This window comes from Petromyzon marinus, unplaced genomic scaffold (genome assembly GCF_048934315.1).
Source record: "Petromyzon marinus isolate PM22_M1 ecotype Great Lakes invasive population unplaced genomic scaffold, UKy_Petmar_22M1.pri1.0 PM_Scaffold_14, whole genome shotgun sequence".
Lineage (NCBI taxonomy): Eukaryota > Metazoa > Chordata > Hyperoartia > Petromyzontiformes > Petromyzontidae > Petromyzon > Petromyzon marinus.
Window position 1 is genome coordinate 130,912 of NW_027423102.1, and position 22,136 is coordinate 153,047.

Sequence of the window (22,136 nt, forward strand, 5' to 3'; positions counted from 1 at the left end):
ATGCCACTGGTCCTTCACATTCTGTAGACGAATATGCCATTGGTTCTTCACATTCTGTAGACGAATATGCCATTGGTTCTTCACGTTCTGCAGATGTAGATGCCACTGGTTCTTCACTTTCTGTAGCTGTAGATGCCACTGATCCTTCACATTCTGTAGACGAATATGCCACTGGTTCTTCACGTTCTGTAGATGTAGATGTCACTGGTTCGTCAAGTTCTACAGATGTTGATGCCACTGGTTATTCACGTTCTGGAGATATAGATGTCACTGGTTTTTCGTCTTCTGTAGAAGTAGATGCCACTGGTCCTTCACATTCTGTAGACGTAGATGCCACTGGTTCTTCACGTTCTTTAGATGTAGATATCACTGGTTCTTCACGTTCTGTAGATGTAGATGCCACTGGTTCTTCACGTTCTACAGATGTAGATGCCACTGGATCTTCACGGTCTGCAGATGTAGATATCACTGGTTCTTCACGTTCTGTAGATGTAGACGCCACTGGTTCTTCACATTCTGTAGATGTAGAAGCCACTGGTTCGTTACATTCTGTAGACGCAGATGCCACTGGTTCTTCACATTATGTAGACGCAGATGCCACTGGTCATTCACGTTCTGTAGACGTAGATGCCACTGGTTCTACACTTTCTTTAGATGTAGATGCCACTGGTTCTTCACTTTCTGTAGATGTAGATGCCACTGGTTCTTCACGTTCTGTAGATGTAGATGCCACTGGTCCTTCACATTCTGTAGACGAATATGCCATTGATTCTTCACGTTCTGCAGATGTAGATGCCACTGGTTCTTCACTTTCTGTAGATGTAGATGCCACTGGTTCTTCACGTTCTGTAGCTGTAGATGCCACTGATCCTTCACATTCTGTAGACGAATATGCCACTGGTTCTTCACGTTCTGCAGATGTAGATGCCACTGGTTCTCAACGTTCTGTAGATGTAGATGCCACTGGTTCTTCACGTTCTGCAGATGTACATGCCAACGGTTCGTCACGTTCTACAGATGTAGATGCCACTGGTTCTTAACGTTCTGCAGATGTAGATGCCACTGGTCCTTCACGTTCTGTAGACACAGATGCCACTGGTTCTTCACGTTCTACAGATATATATGCCACTGGTTCTTCATGTTCTGCAGATGTAGACGCCATTGGTTTTTCACGTTCTGTAAATGTAGATGCCACTGGTCCTTCACGTTCTGTCGATGCAGATTCCACTGGTTTTTCACGTTCTGTAGATGTAGATGTCACTGGTTCTTCACGTTCTGCAGAAGTAGATGCCACTGGTTCTTCACGTTCTGTAGATGTAGATGCCACTGGTTATTCACGTTCTGCAGATGTAGATGCCACTGTTCCTTCACGTTCTGTAGACGAAGATGCCACTGGTTCTTCATGTTCTGCAGATGTATATGCCACTGGTTCTTCACGTTATGTAGATGAAGATGCCACTGGTTCTTCACGTTCTGTAGATGTAGATGCCACTGGTTCATCACGTTCTACAGATGTAGATGCCACTGGTTCTTCACTTTCTGTAGATTTAGATGCCACTGCTTCTTCACATTCTGTAGACGCAGATGCCACTGGTCCTTCACGTTCTGCAGACGTAGATGCCACTGGTTCTTCACTTTCTGTAGATGTAGATGCCACTGGTTCTTCACTTTCTGTAGATGTAGATGCCACTGGTTCTTCACGTTCTGTAGATGTAGATGCCACTGGTCCTTCACATTCTGTAGACGAATATGCCATTGGTTCTTCACGTTCTGCAGATGTAGATGACACTGGTTCTTCACTTTCTGTAGATGTAGATGCCACTGGTTCTTCACGTTCTGTAGCTGTAGATGCCACTGGTCCTTCACATTCTGTAGACGAATATGCCACTGCTTCTTCACGTTCTGTAGATGTAGATGTTACTGGTTCGTCAAGTTCTACAGATGTAAATGCCACTGGTTCTTCACGTTCTGGAGATATAGATGTCACTGGTTTTTCGCGTTCTGTAGAAGTAGATGCCACTGGTCCTTCACATTCTGTAGACGTAGATGCCACTGGTTCTTCACGTTCTGCAGATGTAGATGCCGCTGGTTCTCCACGTTCTGTAGATGTAGATGTAGATGCCACTGGTTCTTCACGTTCTGCAGATGTAGATGCCACTGGTTCTTCACGTTCTGCAGATGTAGATGCCACTGGTCCTTCTCGTTCTGTAGACACAGATGCCACTGGTTCTTCACGTTCTACAGATATAGATGCCACTGGTCCTTCACGTTCTGTAGACGCAGATGCCACTAGTTCTTCACGTGTTGTAGATGTAGATGCCACTGGTTCTTCACGTTCTACAGATGTAGATGCCACTGGTTCTTTATGTTCTACAGATGTAGATGCCACTGGTTCTTCACGGTCTGCAGATGTAGATGCCACTGGTTCTTCACGTTCTGCAGATGTAGATGCCACTGGTTCTTCACGTTCTGTAGATGTAGATGCCACTGGTCCTTCACGTTCTGTAGATGCAGATTCCACTGGTTCTTCACGTTCTGTAGATGTAGATGTCACTGGTTCTTCACGTTCTGCAGAAGTAGATGCCACTGGTTCTTCACGTTCTGTAGATGCCACTGGTTCTTCACGTTCTGCAGATGTAGATGCCACTGGTCCTTCACGTTCTGTAGACAAAGATGCCACTGGTTCTTCACGTACTGTAGATGTAGATGACACTGGTTCTTCACATTCTGCAGATGTATATGCCACTGGTTTTTCACGTTATGTAGATGAAGATGCCACTGGTTCTTCACGTTCTGTAGATGTAGATGCCACTAGTTCATCACGTTCTACAGATGTAGATGCCACTGGTTCTTCACGTTCTGTAGATTTAGATGCCACTGCTTCTTCACATTCTGTAGAGGTAGAAGCCACTGGTTCGTTACATTCTGTAGACGCAGATGCCACTGGTTCTTCACATTCTGTAGACGCAGATGCCACTGGTCCTTCACGTTCTTTAGACGTAGATGCCACTGGTTCTTCACTTTCTGTAGATGTAGATGCCACTGGTTCTTCACTTTCTGTAGATGTAGATGCCACTGGTTCTTCACGTTCTGTAGATGTAGATGCCACTGGTCCTTCACATTCTGTAGAGGAATATGCCATTGGTTCTTCACGTTCTGCAGATGTAGATGTCACTGGTTCGTCAAGTTCTACAGATGTAGATGCCACTGGTTCTTCACGTTCTGGAGATTTAGATGTCACTGGTTTTTCGCGTTCTGTAGATGTAGATGCCACTGGTCCTTCACATTCTGTAGACGTAGATGCCACTGGTTCTTCACGTTCTTTAAATGTAGATGTCACTGGTTCTTCACATTTTGTAGATGTAGACGCCACTGGTTCTTGACGTTATGTAGATGTAGATACCACTGGTCCTTCATGTTCTGTAGATGTAGATACCACTGGTTCTTCACGTTTTGTAGATGTAGATGCCACTGGTTCGTCACGTTCTAAAGATGTAGATGCCACTGGTTCTTCACGTTCTGCAGATATAGATGCCACTGGTCCTTCACGTTCTGTAGACGAAGATGCCACTGGTTCTTTACGTTCTGTAGATGTAGATGCCACTGGTTCGTTACATTCTGTAGACGCAGATTCCACTGGTTCTTCACATTCTGTAGACGCAGATGCCACTGGTTCTTCACATTCTGTAGACGCAGATGCAACTGGTTTTTCACGTTCTGTAGACGTAGATGCCACTGATCCTTCACATTCTGTAGACGAATATGCCACTGGTTCTTCACGTTCTGTAGATGTAGATGTCACTGGTTCGTCAAGTTCTACAGATGTAGATGCCACTGGTTCTTCATGTTCTGCAGATGTAGACGCCATTGGTTTTTCACGTTCTGTAAATGTAGATGCCACTGGTCCTTCACGTTCTGTCGATGCAGATTCCACTGGTTTTTCACGTTCTGTAGATGTAGATGTCACTGGTTCTTCACGTTCTGCAGAAGTAGATGCCACTGGTTCTTCACGTTCTGTAGATGTAGATGCCACTGGTTATTCACGTTCTGCAGATGTAGATGCCACTGTTCCTTCACGTTCTGTAGACGAAGATGCCACTGGTTCTTCATGTTCTGCAGATGTATATGCCACTGGTTCTTCACGTTATGTAGATGAAGATGCCACTGGTTCTTCACGTTCTGTAGATGTAGATGCCACTGGTTCATCACGTTCTACAGATGTAGATGCCACTGGTTCTTCACTTTCTGTAGATTTAGATGCCACTGCTTCTTCACATTCTGTAGACGCAGATGCCACTGGTCCTTCACGTTCTGTAGACGTAGATGCCACTGGTTCTTCACTTTCTGTAGATGTAGATGCCACTGGTTCTTCACTTTCTGTAGATGTAGATGCCACTGGTTCTTCACGTTCTGTAGATGTAGATGCCACTGGTCCTTCACATTCTGTAGACGAATATGCCATTGGTTCTTCACGTTCTGCAGATGTAGATGACACTGGTTCTTCACTTTCTGTAGATGTAGATGCCACTGGTTCTTCACGTTCTGTAGCTGTAGATGCCACTGGTCCTTCACATTCTGTAGACGAATATGCCACTGCTTCTTCACGTTCTGTAGATGTAGATGTTACTGGTTCGTCAAGTTCTACAGATGTAAATGCCACTGGTTCTTCACGTTCTGGAGATATAGATGTCACTGGTTTTTCGCGTTCTGTAGAAGTAGATGCCACTGGTCCTTCACATTCTGTAGACGTAGATGCCACTGGTTCTTCACGTTCTGCAGATGTAGATGCCGCTGGTTCTCCACGTTCTGTAGATGTAGATGTAGATGCCACTGGTTCTTCACGTTCTGCAGATGTAGATGCCACTGGTTCTTCACGTTCTGCAGATGTAGATGCCACTGGTCCTTCACGTTCTGTAGACACAGATGCCACTGGTTCTTCACGTTCTACAGATATAGATGCCACTGGTCCTTCACGTTCTGTAGACGCAGATGCCACTAGTTCTTCACGTGTTGTAGATGTACATGCCACTGGTTCTTCACGTTCTACAGATGTAGATGCCACTGGTTCTTTATGTTCTACAGATGTAGATGCCACTGGTTCTTCACGGTCTGCAGATGTAGATGCCACTGGTTCTTCACGTTCTGCAGATGTAGATGCCACTGGTTCTTCACGTTCTGTAGATGTAGATGCCACTGGTCCTTCACGTTCTGTAGATGCAGATTCCACTGGTTCTTCACGTTCTGTAGATGTAGATGTCACTGGTTCTTCACGTTCTGCAGAAGTAGATGCCACTGGTTCTTCACGTTCTGTAGATGCCACTGGTTCTTCACGTTCTGCAGATATAGATGCCACTGGTCCTTCACGTTCTGTAGACGAAGATGCCACTGGTTCTTCACGTACTGTAGATGTAGATGACACTGGTTCTTCACATTCTGCAGATGTATATGCCACTGGTTTTTCACGTTATGTAGATGAAGATGCCACTGGTTCTTCACGTTCTGTAGATGTAGATGCCACTAGTTCATCACGTTCTACAGATGTAGATGCCACTGGTTCTTCACGTTCTGTAGATTTAGATGCCACTGCTTCTTCACATTCTGTAGAGGTAGAAGCCACTGGTTCGTTACATTCTGTAGACGCAGATGCCACTGGTTCTTCACATTCTGTAGACGCAGATGCCACTGGTCCTTCACGTTCTTTAGACGTAGATGCCACTGGTTCTTCACTTTCTGTAGATGTAGATGCCACTGGTTCTTCACTTTCTGTAGATGTAGATGCCACTGGTTCTTCACGTTCTGTAGATGTAGATGCCACTGGTCCTTCACATTCTGTAGAGGAATATGCCATTGGTTCTTCACGTTCTGCAGATGTAGATGTCACTGGTTCGTCAAGTTCTACAGATGTAGATGCCACTGGTTCTTCACGTTCTGGAGATTTAGATGTCACTGGTTTTTCGCGTTCTGTAGATGTAGATGCCACTGGTCCTTCACATTCTGTAGACGTAGATGCCACTGGTTCTTCACGTTCTTTAAATGTAGATGTCACTGGTTCTTCACATTTTGTAGATGTAGACGCCACTGGTTCTTGACGTTATGTAGATGTAGATACCACTGGTCCTTCATGTTCTGTAGATGTAGATACCACTGGTTCTTCACGTTTTGTAGATGTAGATGCCACTGGTTCGTCACGTTCTAAAGATGTAGATGCCACTGGTTCTTCACGTTCTGCAGATATAGATGCCACTGGTCCTTCACGTTCTGTAGACGAAGATGCCACTGGTTCTTTACGTTCTGTAGATGTAGATGCCACTGGTTCGTTACATTCTGTAGACGCAGATTCCACTGGTTCTTCACATTCTGTAGACGCAGATGCCACTGGTTCTTCACATTCTGTAGACGCAGATGCAACTGGTTTTTCACGTTCTGTAGACGTAGATGCCACTGATCCTTCACATTCTGTAGACGAATATGCCACTGGTTCTTCACGTTCTGTAGATGTAGATGTCACTGGTTCGTCAAGTTCTACAGATGTAGATGCCACTGGTTCTTAACGTTTCTAGAGATATAGATGTCACTGGTTTTTTGCGTTCTGTAGAAGTAGATGCCACTGGTCCTTCACATTCTGTAGATGTAGATGCCACTGGTTCTTCACGTTCTTTAGATGTAGATGTCACTGGTTCGTCAAGTTCTACAGATGTAGATGCCACTGGTTCTTCACGTTCTGGAGATATAGATGTCACTGGTTTTTCGCGTTCTGTAGATGTAGATGCTACTAGTCCTTCACATTCTGTAGACGTAGATGCCACTTGTTCTTCACGTTCTTTAAATGTAGATGTCACTGGTTCTTCACGTTCTGTAGATGTAGACGCCACTGGTTCTTCACGCTCTGTAGATGTAGATGCCACTGGTCCTTCACGTTCTGTAGATGTAGATACCACTGGTTCTTCACGTTTTGCAGATGTAGATGCCACTGGTTCGTCACGTTATACAGATGTAGATGCCTCTGGTTCTTTACGTTCTGCATATGTAGATGCCACTAGTTCTTCACGTTCTGTAGATGTAGATGCCACTGGTTCTTCACGTTCTCTAGATGTAGATGCCACTGGTTCGTCACGTTCTAAAGATGTAGATGCCACTGGTTCTTCACGTTCTGCAGATGTAGATGCCACTGGTCCTTCATGTTCTGTAGACGAAGATGCCACTGGTTCTTTACGTTCTGTAGATGTAGATGCCACTGGTTCTTCACGTTCTGCAGATGTGTATGCCATTGGTTCTTCACGTTATGTAGATGAAGATGCCACTGGTTCTTCACGTTCTGTAGATGTAGATGCCACTGGTTCATCACGTTCTACAGATGTAGATGCCACTGCTTCTTCACATTCTGTAGATGTAGAAGCCACTGGTTCGTCACATTCTGTAGACGCAGATGCCACTGGTTCTTCACATTCTGTAGACGCAGATGCCACTGGTCCTTCACGTTCTGTAGACGTAGATGCCACTGGTTCTTCACTTTCTGTAGATGTAGATGCCACTGGTTCTTCACGTTCTGTAGATGTAGATGCCACTGGTCCTTCACATTCTTTAGACGAATATGCCACTGGTTCTTCACGTTCTGTAGATGTTGATGTCACTGGTTCGTCAAGTTCTACAGATGTAGATGCCACTGGTTCTTCACGTTCTGGAGATATAGATGTCACTGGTTTTTCGCGTTCTGTAGATGCCACTGGTCCTTCACATTCTGTAGACGTAGATGCCACTGGTTCTTCACGTTCTTTAGATGTAGATGTCACTGGTTCTTCACGTTCTGTAGATGTAGATGCCACTGGTTCTCCACGTTCTGTAGATGTAGATGTAGATGCCACTGGTTCTTCACGTTCTGCAGATGTAGATGCCACTGGTTCGTCACGTTCTACAGATGTAGATGCCACTGGTTCTTCACGTTCTGCAGATGTAGATGCCACTGGTCCTTCACGTTCTGTAGAAGAAGATGCCACTGGTTCTTCACGTTCTGTAGATGTAGACGCCATTGGTTCTTCACGTTCTGTAGACACAGATGCCACTGGTTCTTCACGTTCTACAGATATAGATGCCACTGGTTCTTCATGTTCTGCAGATTTAGACGCCATTGGTTTTTCACGTTCTGTAAATGTAGATGCCACTGGTCCTTCACGTTCTGTAGACGCAGATGCCACTGGTTCTTCACGTTCTGTAGATGTAGATGCCACTGGTTCTTCACGTTCTACAGATGTAGATGCCACTGGTTCTTCACGTTCTGCAGATATAGATGCCACTGGTCTTTCACGTTCTGTAGACGAAGATGCCACTGGTTCTTTACGTTCTGTAGATGTAGATGCCACTGGTTCGTTACATTCTGTAGACGCAGATTCCACTGGTTCTTCACATTCTGTAGACGCAGATGCCACTGGTTCTTCACGTTCTCTAGATGTAGATGCCACTGGTTCGTCACGTTCTAAAGATTTAGATGCCACTGCTTCTTCACATGCTGTAGACGCAGATGCCACTGGTCCTTCACGTTCTGTAGACGTAGATGCCACTGGTTCTTCACTTTCTTTAGATGTAGATGCCACTGGTTCTTCACTTTCTGTAGATGTAGATGCCACTGGTTCTTCACGTTCTGTAGATGTAGATGCCACTGGTCCTTCACATTCTGTAGACGAATATGCCATTGGTTCTTCACATTCTGTAGAGGAATATGCCATTGGTTCTTCACGTTCTGCAGATGTAGATGCCACTGGTTCTTCACTTTCTGTAGCTGTAGATGCCACTGATCCTTCACATTCTGTAGACGAATATGCCACTGGTTCTTCACGTTCTGTAGATGTAGATGTCACTGGTTCGTCAAGTTCTACAGATGTTGATGCCACTGGTTCTTCACGTTCTGGAGATATAGATGTCACTGGTTTTTCGTCTTCTGTAGAAGTAGATGCCACTGGTCCTTCACATTCTGTAGACGTAGATGCCACTGGTTCTTCACGTTCTTTAGATGTAGATATCACTGGTTCTTCACGTTCTGTAGATGTAGATGTCACTGGTTCTTCACGTTCTACAGATGTAGATGCCACTGGTTCTTCACGGTCTGCAGATGTAGATATCACTGGTTCTTCACGTTCTGTAGATGTAGACGCCACTGGTTCTTCACATTCTGTAGATGTAGAAGCCACTGGTTCGTTACATTCTGTAGACGCAGATGCCACTGGTTCTTCACATTCTGTAGACGCAGATGCCACTGGTCATTCACGTTCTGTAGACGTAGATGCCACTGGTTCTACACTTTCTTTAGATGTAGATGCCACTGGTTCTTCACTTTCTGTAGATGTAGATGCCACTGGTTCTTCACGTTCTGTAGATGTAGATGCCACTGGTCCTTCACATTCTGTAGACGAATATGCCATTGATTCTTCACGTTCTGCAGATGTAGATGCCACTGGTTCTTCACTTTCTGTAGATGTAGATGCCACTGGTTCTTCACGTTCTGTAGCTGTAGATGCCACTGATCCTTCACATTCTGTAGACGAATATGCCACTGGTTCTTCACGTTCTGCAGATGTAGATGCCACTGGTTCTCAACGTTCTGTAGATGTAGATGCCACTGGTTCTTCACGTTCTGCAGATGTAGATGCCAACGGTTCGTCACGTTCTACAGATGTAGATGCCACTGGTTCTTAACGTTCTGCAGATGTAGATGCCACTGGTCCTTCACGTTCTGTAGACACAGATGCCACTGGTTCTTCACGTTCTACAGATATATATGCCACTGGTTCTTCATGTTCTGCAGATGTAGACGCCATTGGTTTTTCACGTTCTGTAAATGTAGATGCCACTGGTCCTTCACGTTCTGTCGATGCAGATTCCACTGGTTTTTCACGTTCTGTAGATGTAGATGTCACTGGTTTTTCACGTTCTGCAGAAGTAGATGCCACTGGTTCTTCACGTTCTGTAGATGTAGATGCCACTGGTTATTCACGTTCTGCAGATGTAGATGCCACTGTTCCTTCACGTTCTGTAGACGAAGATGCCACTGGTTCTTCATGTTCTGCAGATGTATATGCCACTGGTTCTTCACGTTATGTAGATGAAGATGCCACTGGTTCTTCACGTTCTGTAGATGTAGATGCCACTGGTTCATCACGTTCTACAGATGTAGATGCCACTGGTTCTTCACTTTCTGTAGATTTAGATGCCACTGCTTCTTCACATTCTGTAGACGCAGATGCCACTGGTCCTTCACGTTCTGTAGACGTAGATGCCACTGGTTCTTCACTTTCTGTAGATGTAGATGCCACTGGTTCTTCACTTTCTGTAGATGTAGATGCCACTGGTTCTTCACGTTCTGTAGATGTAGATGCCACTGGTCCTTCACATTCTGTAGACGAATATGCCATTGGTTCTTCACGTTCTGCAGATGTAGATGACACTGGTTCTTCACTTTCTGTAGATGTAGATGCCACTGGTTCTTCACGTTCTGTAGCTGTAGATGCCACTGGTCCTTCACATTCTGTAGACGAATATGCCACTGCTTCTTCACGTTCTGTAGATGTAGATGTTACTGGTTCGTCAAGTTCTACAGATGTAAATGCCACTGGTTCTTCACGTTCTGGAGATATAGATGTCACTGGTTTTTCGCGTTCTGTAGAAGTAGATGCCACTGGTCCTTCACATTCTGTAGACGTAGATGCCACTGGTTCTTCACGTTCTGCAGATGTAGATGCCGCTGGTTCTCCACGTTCTGTAGATGTAGATGTAGATGCCACTGGTTCTTCACGTTCTGCAGATGTAGATGCCAACGGTTCGTCACGTTCTACAGATGTAGATGCCACTGGTTCTTCACGTTCTGCAGATGTAGATGCCACTGGTCCTTCACGTTCTGTAGACACAGATGCCACTGGTTCTTCACGTTCTACAGATATAGATGCAACTGGTCCTTCACGTTCTGTAGACGCAGATGCCACTAGTTCTTCACGTGTTGTAGATGTAGATGCCACTGGTTCTTCACGTTCTACAGATGTAGATGCCACTGGTTCTTTATGTTCTACAGATGTAGATGCCACTGGTTCTTCACGGTCTGCAGATGTAGATGCCACTGGTTCTTCACGTTCTGCAGATGTAGATGCCACTGGTTCTTCACGTTCTGTAGATGTAGATGCCACTGGTCCTTCACGTTCTGTAGATGCAGATTCCACTGGTTCTTCACGTTCTGTAGATGTAGATGTCACTGGTTCTTCACGTTCTGCAGAAGTAGATGCCACTGGTTCTTCACGTTCTGTAGATGCCACTGGTTCTTCACGTTCTGCAGATGTAGATGCCACTGGTCCTTCACGTTCTGTAGACGAAGATGCCACTGGTTCTTCACGTACTGTAGATGTAGATGACACTGGTTCTTCACATTCTGCAGATGTATATGCCACTGGTTTTTCACGTTATGTAGATGAAGATGCCACTGGTTCTTCACGTTCTGTAGATGTAGATGCCACTAGTTCATCACGTTCTACAGATGTAGATGCCACTGGTTCTTCACGTTCTGTAGATTTAGATGCCACTGCTTCTTCACATTCTGTAGAGGTAGAAGCCACTGGTTCGTTACATTCTGTAGACGCAGATGCCACTGGTTCTTCACATTCTGTAGACGCAGATGCCACTGGTCCTTCACGTTCTTTAGACGTAGATGCCACTGGTTCTTCACTTTCTGTAGATGTAGATGCCACTGGTTCTTCACTTTCTGTAGATGTAGATGCCACTGGTTCTTCACGTTCTGTAGATGTAGATGCCACTGGTCCTTCACATTCTGTAGAGGAATATGCCATTGGTTCTTCACGTTCTACAGATGTAGATGCCACTGGTTCTTCACGTTCTGGAGATTTAGATGTCACTGGTTTTTCGCGTTCTGTAGATGTAGATGCCACTGGTCCTTCACATTCTGTAGACGTAGATGCCACTGGTTCTTCACGTTCTTTAAATGTAGATGCCACTGGTTCTTCACATTTTGTAGATGTAGACGCCACTGGTTCTTGACGTTATGTAGATGTAGATACCACTGGTCCTTCATGTTCTGTAGATGTAGATACCACTGGTTCTTCACGTTTTGCAGATGTAGATGCCACTGGTTCGTCACGTTCTAAAGATGTAGATGCCACTGGTTCTTCACGTTCTGCAGATATAGATGCCACTGGTCCTTCACGTTCTGTAGACGAAGATGCAACTGGTTCTTTACGTTCTGTAGATGTAGATGCCACTGGTTCGTTACATTCTGTAGACGCAGATTCCACTGGTTCTTCACATTCTGTAGACGCAGATGCCACTGGTTCTTCACATTCTGTAGACGCAGATGCAACTGGTTTTTCACGTTCTGTAGACGTAGATGCCACTGATCCTTCACATTCTGTAGACGAATATGCCACTGGTTCTTCACGTTCTGTAGATGTAGATGTCACTGGTTCGTCAAGTTCTACAGATGTAGATGCCACTGGTTCTTAACGTTTCTAGAGATATAGATGTCACTGGTTTTTTGCGTTCTGTAGAAGTAGATGCCACTGGTCCTTCACATTCTGTAGATGTAGATGCCACTGGTTCTTCACGTTCTTTAGATGTAGATGTCACTGGTTCGTCAAGTTCTACAGATGTAGATGCCACTGGTTCTTCACGTTCTGGAGATATAGATGTCACTGGTTTTTCGCGTTCTGTAGATGTAGATGCTACTAGTCCTTCACATTCTGTAGACGTAGATGCCACTTGTTCTTCACGTTCTTTAAATGTAGATGTCACTGGTTCTTCACGTTCTGTAGATGTAGACGCCACTGGTTCTTCACGCTCTGTAGATGTAGATGCCACTGGTCCTTCACGTTCTGTAGATGTAGATACCACTGGTTCTTCACGTTTTGCAGATGTAGATGCCACTGGTTCGTCACGTTATACAGATGTAGATGCCTCTGGTTCTTTACGTTCTGCATATGTAGATGCCACTAGTTCTTCACGTTCTGTAGATGTAGATGCCACTGGTTCTTCACGTTCTCTAGATGTAGATGCCACTGGTTCGTCACGTTCTAAAGATGTAGATGCCACTGGTTCTTCACGTTCTGCAGATGTAGATGCCACTGGTCCTTCATGTTCTGTAGACGAAGATGCCACTGGTTCTTTACGTTCTGTAGATGTAGATGCCACTGGTTCTTCACGTTCTGCAGATGTGTATGCCATTGGTTCTTCACGTTATGTAGATGAAGATGCCACTGGTTCTTCACGTTCTGTAGATGTAGATGCCACTGGTTCATCACGTTCTACAGATGTAGATGCCACTGCTTCTTCACATTCTGTAGATGTAGAAGCCACTGGTTCGTCACATTCTGTAGACGCAGATGCCACTGGTTCTTCACATTCTGTAGACGCAGATGCCACTGGTCCTTCACATTCTTTAGACGAATATGCCACTGGTTCTTCACGTTCTGTAGATGTTGATGTCACTGGTTCGTCAAGTTCTACAGATGTAGATGCCACTGGTTCTTCACGTTCTGGAGATATAGATGTCACTGGTTTTTCGCGTTCTGTAGATGCCACTGGTCCTTCACATTCTGTAGACGTAGATGCCACTGGTTCTTCACGTTCTTTAGATGTAGATGTCACTGGTTCTTCACGTTCTGTAGATGTAGATGCCACTGGTTCTCCACGTTCTGTAGATGTAGATGTAGATGCCACTGGTTCTTCACGTTCTGCAGATGTAGATGCCACTGGTTCGTCACGTTCTACAGATGTAGATGCCACTGGTTCTTCACGTTCTGCAGATGTAGATGCCACTGGTCCTTCACGTTCTGTAGAAGAAGATGCCACTGGTTCTTCACGTTCTGTAGATGTAGACGCCATTGGTTCTTCACGTTCTGTAGACACAGATGCCACTGGTTCTTCACGTTCTACAGATATAGATGCCACTGGTTCTTCATGTTCTGCAGATTTAGACGCCATTGGTTTTTCACGTTCTGTAAATGTAGATGCCACTGGTCCTTCACGTTCTGTAGACGCAGATGCCACTGGTTCTTCACGTTCTGTAGATGTAGATGCCACTGGTTCTTCACGTTCTACAGATGTAGATGCCACTGGTTCTTCACGTTCTGCAGATATAGATGCCACTGGTCTTTCACGTTCTGTAGACGAAGATGCCACTGGTTCTTTACGTTCTGTAGATGTAGATGCCACTGGTTCGTTACATTCTGTAGACGCAGATTCCACTGGTTCTTCACATTCTGTAGACGCAGATGCCACTGGTTCTTCACATTCTGTAGACGCAGATGCAACTGGTTTTTCACGTTCTGTAGACGTAGATGCCACTGATCCTTCACATTCTGTAGACGAATATGCCACTGGTTCTTCACGTTCTGTAGATGTAGATGTCACTGGTTCGTCAAGTTCTACAGATGTAGATGCCACTGGTTCTTCACGTTTCTAGAGATATAGATGTCACTGGTTTTTTGCGTTCTGTAGAAGTAGATGCCACTGGTCCTTCACATTCTGTAGATGTAGATGCCACTGGTTCTTCACGTTCTTTAGATGTAGATGTCACTGGTTCGTCAAGTTCTACAGATGTAGATGCCACTGGTTCTTCACGTTCTGTAGACGAAGATGCCACTGGTTCTTCACGTACTGTAGATGTAGATGACACTGGTTCTTCACATTCTGCAGATGTATATGCCACTGGTTTTTCACGTTATGTAGATGAAGATGCCACTGGTTCTTCACGTTCTGTAGATGTAGATGCCACTAGTTCATCACTTTCTACAGATGTAGATGCCACTGGTTCTTCACGTTCTGTAGATTTAGATGCCACTGCTTCTTCACATTCTGTAGAGGTAGAAGCCACTGGTTCGTTACATTCTGTAGACGCAGATGCCACTGGTTCTTCACATTCTGTAGACGCAGATGCCACTGGTCCTTCACGTTCTGTAGACGTAGATGCCACTGGTTCTTCACTTTCTGTAGATGTAGATGCCACTGGTTCTTCACTTTCTGTAGATGTAGATGCCACTGGTTCTTCACGTTCTGTAGATGTAGATGCCACTGGTCCTTCACATTCTGTAGAGGAATATGCCATTGGTTCTTCACGTTCTGCAGATGTAGATGTCACTGGTTCGTCAAGTTCTACAGATGTAGATGCCACTGGTTCTTCACGTTCTGGAGATTTAGATGTCACTGGTTTTTCGCGTTCTGTAGATGTAGATGCCACTGGTCCTTCACATTCTGTAGACGTAGATGCCACTGGTTCTTCACGTTCTTTAAATGTAGATGTCACTGGTTCTTCACATTTTGTAGATGTAGACGCCACTGGTTCTTGACGTTATGTAGATGTAGATACCACTGGTCCTTCATGTTCTGTAGATGTAGATACCACTGGTTCTTCACGTTTTGCAGATGTAGATGCCACTGGTTCGTCACGTTCTAAAGATGTAGATGCCACTGGTTCTTCACGTTCTGCAGATATAGATGCCACTGGTCCTTCACGTTCTGTAGACGAAGATGCCACTGGTTCTTTACGTTCTGTAGATGTAGATGCCACTGGTTCGTTACATTCTGTAGACGCAGATTCCACTGGTTCTTCACATTCTGTAGACGCAGATGCCACTGGTTCTTCACATTCTGTAGACGCAGATGCAACTGGTTTTTCACGTTCTGTAGACGTAGATGCCACTGATCCTTCACATTCTGTAGACGAATATGCCACTGGTTCTTCACGTTCTGTAGATGTAGATGTCACTGGTTCGTCAAGTTCTACAGATGTAGATGCCACTGGTTCTTCACGTTTCTAGAGATATAGATGTCACTGGTTTTTTGCGTTCTGTAGAAGTAGATGCCACTGGTCCTTCACATTCTGTAGATGTAGATGCCACTGGTTCTTCACGTTCTTCAGATGTAGATGTCACTGGTTCGTCAAGTTCTACAGATGTAGATGCCACTGGTTCTTCACGTTCTGGAGATATAGATGTCACTGGTTTTTCGCGTTCTGTAGATGTAGATGCTACTAGTCCTTCACATTCTGTAGACGTAGATGCCACTTGTTCTTCACGTTCTTTAAATGTAGATGTCACTGGTTCTTCACGTTCTGTAGATGTAGACGCCACTGGTTCTTCACGCTCTGTAGATGTAGATGCCACTGGTCCTTCACGTTCTGTAGATGTAGATACCACTGGTTCTTCACGTTTTGCAGATGTAGATGCCACTGGTTCGTCACGTTATACAGATGTAGATGCCTCTGGTTCTTTACGTTCTGCATATGTAGATGCCACTAGTTCTTCACGTTCTGTAGATGTAGATGCCACTGGTTCTTCACGTTCTCTAGATGTAGATGCCACTGGTTCGTCACGTTCTAAAGATGTAGATGCCACTGGTTCTTCACGTTCTGCAGATGTAGATGCCACTGGTCCTTCATGTTCTGTAGACGAAGATGCCACTGGTTCTTTACGTTCTGTAGATGTAGATGCCACTGGTTCTTCACGTTCTGCAGATGTATATGCCATTGGTTCTTCACGTTATGTAGATGAAGATGCCACTGGTTCTTCACGTTCTGTAGATGTAGATGCCACTGGTTCATCACGTTCTACAGATGTAGATGCCACTGCTTCTTCACATTCTGTAGATGTAGAAGCCACTGGTTCGTCACATTCTGTAGACGCAGATGCCACTGGTTCTTCACATTCTGTAGACGCAGATGCCACTGGTCCTTCACGTTCTGTAGACGTAGATGACACTGGTTCTTCACTTTCTGTAGATGTAGATGCCACTGGTTCTTCACGTTCTGTAGATGTAGATGCCACTGGTCCTTCACATTCTTTAGACGAATATGCCACTGGTTCTTCACGTTCTGTAGATGTTGATGTCACTGGTTCGTCAAGTTCTACAGATGTAGATGCCACTGGTTCTTCAGGTTCTGGAGATATAGATGTCACTGGTTTTTCGCGTTCTGTAGATGCCACTGGTCCTTCACATTCTGTAGACGTAGATGCCACTGGTTCTTCACGTTCTTTAGATGTAGATGTCACTGGTCCTTCACATTCTGTAGACGTAGATGCCACTGGTTCTTCACGTTCTACAGATGTAGATGCCACTGGTTCTTCACGTTCTGTAGATTTAGATGCCACTGCTTCTTCACATTCTGTAGAGGTAGAAGCCACTGGTTCGTTTCATTCTGTAGACGCAGATGCCACTGGTTCTTCACATTCTGTAGACGCAGTTGCCACTGGTCCTTCACGTTCTGTAGACGTAGATGCCACTGGTTCTTCACTTTCTGTAGATGTAGATGCCACTGGTTCTTCACTTTCTGTAGATGTAGATGCCACTGGTTCTTCACGTTCTGTAGATGTAGATGCCACTGGTCCTTCACATTCTGTAGAGGAATATGCCATTGGTTCTTCACGTTCTGCAGATGTAGATGTCACTCGTTCGTCAAGTTCTACAGATGTAGATGCCACTGGTTCTTCACGTTCTGGAGATTTAGATGTCACTGGTTTTTCGCGTTCTGTAGATGTAGATGCCACTGGTCCTTCACATTCTGTAGACGTAGATGCCACTGGTTCTTCACGTTCTTTAAATGTAGATGTCACTGGTTCTTCACATTTTGTAGATGTAGACGCCACTGGTTCTTGACGTTATGTAGATGTAGATACCACTGGTCCTTCATGTTCTGTAGATGTAGATACCACTGGTTCTTCACGTTTTGCAGATGTAGATGCCACTGGTTCGTCACGTTCTAAAGATGTAGATGCCACTGGTTCTTCACGTTCTGCAGATATAGATGCCACTGGTCCTTCACGTTCTGTAGACGAAGATGCCACTGGTTCTTTACGTTCTGTAGATGTAGATGCCACTGGTTCGTTACATTCTGTAGACGCAGATTCCACTGGTTCTTCACATTCTGTAGACGCAGATGCCACTGGTTCTTCACATTCTGTAGACGCAGATGCAACTGGTTTTTCACGTTCTGTAGACGTAGATGCCACTGATCCTTCACATTCTGTAGACGAATATGCCACTGGTTCTTCACGTTCTGTAGATGTAGATGTCACTGGTTCGTCAAGTTCTACAGATGTAGATGCCACTGGTTCTTCACGTTTCTAGAGATATAGATGTCACTGGTTTTTTGCGTTCTGTAGAAGTAGATGCCACTGGTCCTTCACATTCTGTAGATGTAGATGCCACTGGTTCTTCACGTTCTTCAGATGTAGATGTCACTGGTTCGTCAAGTTCTACAGATGTAGATGCCACTGGTTCTTCACGTTCTGGAGATATAGATGTCACTGGTTTTTCGCGTTCTGTAGATGTAGATGCTACTAGTCCTTCACATTCTGTAGACGTAGATGCCACTTGTTCTTCACGTTCTTTAAATGTAGATGTCACTGGTTCTTCACGTTCTGTAGATGTAGACGCCACTGGTTCTTCACGCTCTGTAGATGTAGATGCCACTGGTCCTTCACGTTCTGTAGATGTAGATACCACTGGTTCTTCACGTTTTGCAGATGTAGATGCCACTGGTTCGTCACGTTATACAGATGTAGATGCCTCTGGTTCTTTACGTTCTGCATATGTAGATGCCACTAGTTCTTCACGTTCTGTAGATGTAGATGCCACTGGTTCTTCACGTTCTCTAGATGTAGATGCCACTGGTTCGTCACGTTCTAAAGATGTAGATGCCACTGGTTCTTCACGTTCTGCAGATGTAGATGCCACTGGTCCTTCATGTTCTGTAGACGAAGATGCCACTGGTTCTTTACGTTCTGTAGATGTAGATGCCACTGGTTCTTCACGTTCTGCAGATGTATATGCCATTGGTTCTTCACGTTATGTAGATGAAGATGCCACTGGTTCTTCACGTTCTGTAGATGTAGATGCCACTGGTTCATCACGTTCTACAGATGTAGATGCCACTGCTTCTTCACATTCTGTAGATGTAGAAGCCACTGGTTCGTCACATTCTGTAGACGCAGATGCCACTGGTTCTTCACATTCTGTAGACGCAGATGCCACTGGTCCTTCACGTTCTGTAGACGTAGATGCCACTGGTTCTTCACTTTCTGTAGATGTAGATGCCACTGGTTCTTCACGTTCTGTAGATGTAGATGCCACTGGTCCTTCACATTCTTTAGACGAATATGCCACTGGTTCTTCACGTTCTGTAGATGTTGATGTCACTGGTTCGTCAAGTTCTACAGATGTAGATGCCACTGGTTCTTCACGTTCTGGAGATATAGATGTCACTGGTTTTTCGCGTTCTGTAGATGCCACTGGTCCTTCACATTCTGTAGACGTAGATGCCACTGGTTCTTCACGTTCTTTAGATGTAGATGTCACTGGTTCTTCACGTTCTGTAGATGTAGATGCCACTGGTTCTCCACGTTCTGTAGATGTAGATGTAGATGCCACTGGTTCTTCACGTTCTGCAGATGTAGATGCCACTGGTTCGTCACGTTCTACAGATGTAGATGCCACTGGTTCTTCACGTTCTGCAGATGTAGATGCCACTGGTCCTTCACGTTCTGTAGAAGAAGATGCCACTGGTTCTTCACGTTCTGTAGATGTAGACGCCATTGGTTCTTCACGTTCTGTAGACACAGATGCCACTGGTTCTTCACGTTCTACAGATATAGATGCCACTGGTTCTTCATGTTCTGCAGATTTAGACGCCATTGGTTTTTCACGTTCTGTAAATGTAGATGCCACTGGTCCTTCACGTTCTGTAGACGCAGATGCCACTGGTTCTTCACGTTCTGTAGATGTAGATGCCACTGGTTCTTCACGTTCTACAGATGTAGATGCCACTGGTTCTTCACGTTCTACAGATGTAGATGCCACTGGTTCTTCACGTTCTACAGATGTAGATGCCACTGGTTCTTCACGGTCTGCAGATGTAGATTCCACTGGTTCTTCACGTTCTGCAGATGTAGATGCCACTGGTTCTTCACGTTCTGTAGATGTAGATGCCACTGGTCCTTCACGTTCTGTAGATGCAGATTCCACTGGTTCTTCACGTTCTGTAGATGTAGATGCCACTGGTTCTTCACGTTCTGCAGATGTAGATGCCACTGGTTATTCACGTTCTGCAGATGTAGATGCCACTGGTTCTTCACATTCAGCAGATGTAGATTACCACTGGTTCTTCACGTTCTGCAGATGTAGATGCCACGACCGCCATCTATCGAACTTATGAACTCTCGGTTCTGAACAGCAGCAACTGGAGCGTACGGACTGGGTTTGGTTCGTATCTCTGATAGTTCGCAAGCTGAACGTTCATAAGTAGAGGTAGTTACCGTACATAGACGTACAGTCCTAGAGAGTGTTCGACGCCTTGACCCCGCTGAGTGTGAATCCTCTCTCTCCCTGCCGCTCGCTCCCCATCCAGGGCAACATTCTGGTGAAAAACATCGCGAGCCGCGTTGCCAGAGTCACCGACTTTGGCTTCAGCTTCTTTGTGGACCGTCCACGTGAGTGGTGACCCTCATACACCTGCACTTGTGTGTGTGGGTGTGTGTGGGTGTGTGGGTGTGTGTGTGGGTGTGTGTGTGGGTGTCTGTGTGTGTGGGTGTGTGGGTGTGTGTAGTGGGTGTCTGTGTGTGTGTGTGTGTGGGTGTGTGGGTGTGTGGGTGTGGGTGTGTGGGTGTGTGGGTGTGTGGTTATGGGTGTGTGGGTGTGTGAGTGGGTGTGTGTGTGTGGGTGTGTGGGTGTCTGTGTGCGGGTTTCTCCTCCCACCCACCCACCCACCACCGCCCCCCACACACGCGCACGTACCCAGTCCACATTCACCATCACCGCCGCTGTCGCTTGCCGTCGTCCGCACAGCCTCGCACGTGGGAGGCACCCTCGTCTACGTGGCGCCCGAGGTGCTGCTGGGCTACCCGGTCACCTGCGCCGCGGACACGTGGTCCCTGGGCTGCACCGTCGCCAAGATGGCCACCGGCAGGGACCTCTTCCTCTCCTTCGGCCGCGACGACCACCTGGCATGCTGCATCGAGGTGACCGGGGAGCCTCCTTGGGGGAAAGGGGGGGGGACACCTCAAGCGGGAGACTTGGCCCAGACCGGCCCCGCAGACATCCACCCAGCCAGTCACCCAGCCAGACACCCAGCCAGCCACACAGCCAGACACCCAGCCAGCCACCCAGTCAGACACCCAGCCAGTCACCCAGTCAGACACCCAGCCAGTCACGCAGCCAGTCACCCAGTCAGACACCCAGCTAGACACCCAGCTAGTCACCCAGCCAGTCACCTGGCCAGTTACCCAGCCAGTCACCTGACCAGTTACCCAGCCAGTCACCCAGCCAGACACGCAGCCAGTGACCCAGCCAGTCACCCAGCCAGTCACCCAGCCAGTCACCCAGCCCGACACACAGCCACCCGGCCAGCCACCTGACCAGTCACCCAGTCAGTCACCCAGTAAGTCACCCAGCCAATCACCCAGCCAGACACCCAGACAAATACGCAGTTACCCAGCCAGTCACCCAGCCAGTGACCCACCGACTCGCCAAACCCACCGACCGACCCACTCACCCACCCACCTACCAACCCACCTACCTACCGACACACCCACCCACCTACCAACCTATCTACCCACCTACCCACTCACCCACCCACCTACCAACCTACCCACCTATCTACCCACCTACGCACCCATAATGCTCAATGTGACAATGTCACATAGAGATCTTTTTCTGCCATACGGCCGATGAGAAATAGCTACGTAGCTCTGTGGGCGCCTTACCTGGTTAAAGAAAAATAGTTTAGCTGTAGCTTGGGTCCCTGTGTAGGTCACTGTCCTTCTATATGAGTCTCTAGATCTCCAAGGTGCTCTGTATGGGTCTCTGTGAGTTCCTTTTGTTCTTTGTAAGTCTATGGGTCTCTATGGGTCTCTGTATGGGTCTCTGTGAGTCCCTATTGTTCTATGTAAGTATATGGGTCTCTATGGGTCTCTGTATGGGTCTCTGTGAGTCCTTATTGTTCTATATAAGTATATGGGTCTCTATGGGTCTATGTATGGGTCTCTGTGAGTCCCTATTGTTCTATGTAAGTCTATGGGTCTCTATGGGTCTCTGTATGGGTTTCTGTGAGTCCCTATGGTTCTATGTGAGTCTCTGAATCTCTGTCGGTCTCTATGCAT

General features: G+C 46.1%; 1 protein-coding gene across 1 annotated transcript in view; it reads left to right on the forward strand.

Moving 5' to 3' along the window:
• Positions 1 to 22,136, forward strand: part of LOC142922697 (dual specificity tyrosine-phosphorylation-regulated kinase 2-like) — a 100,892-nt gene that overhangs the window by 73,038 nt on the left and 5,718 nt on the right. Inside the window, exons 8-9 of the mRNA XM_076063518.1 lie at positions 20,387 to 20,468; positions 20,824 to 20,996. Of these exons, the coding sequence (XP_075919633.1) occupies positions 20,387 to 20,468; positions 20,824 to 20,996 (255 nt within the window). The remainder of the gene's footprint in view (positions 1 to 20,386; positions 20,469 to 20,823; positions 20,997 to 22,136) is intronic.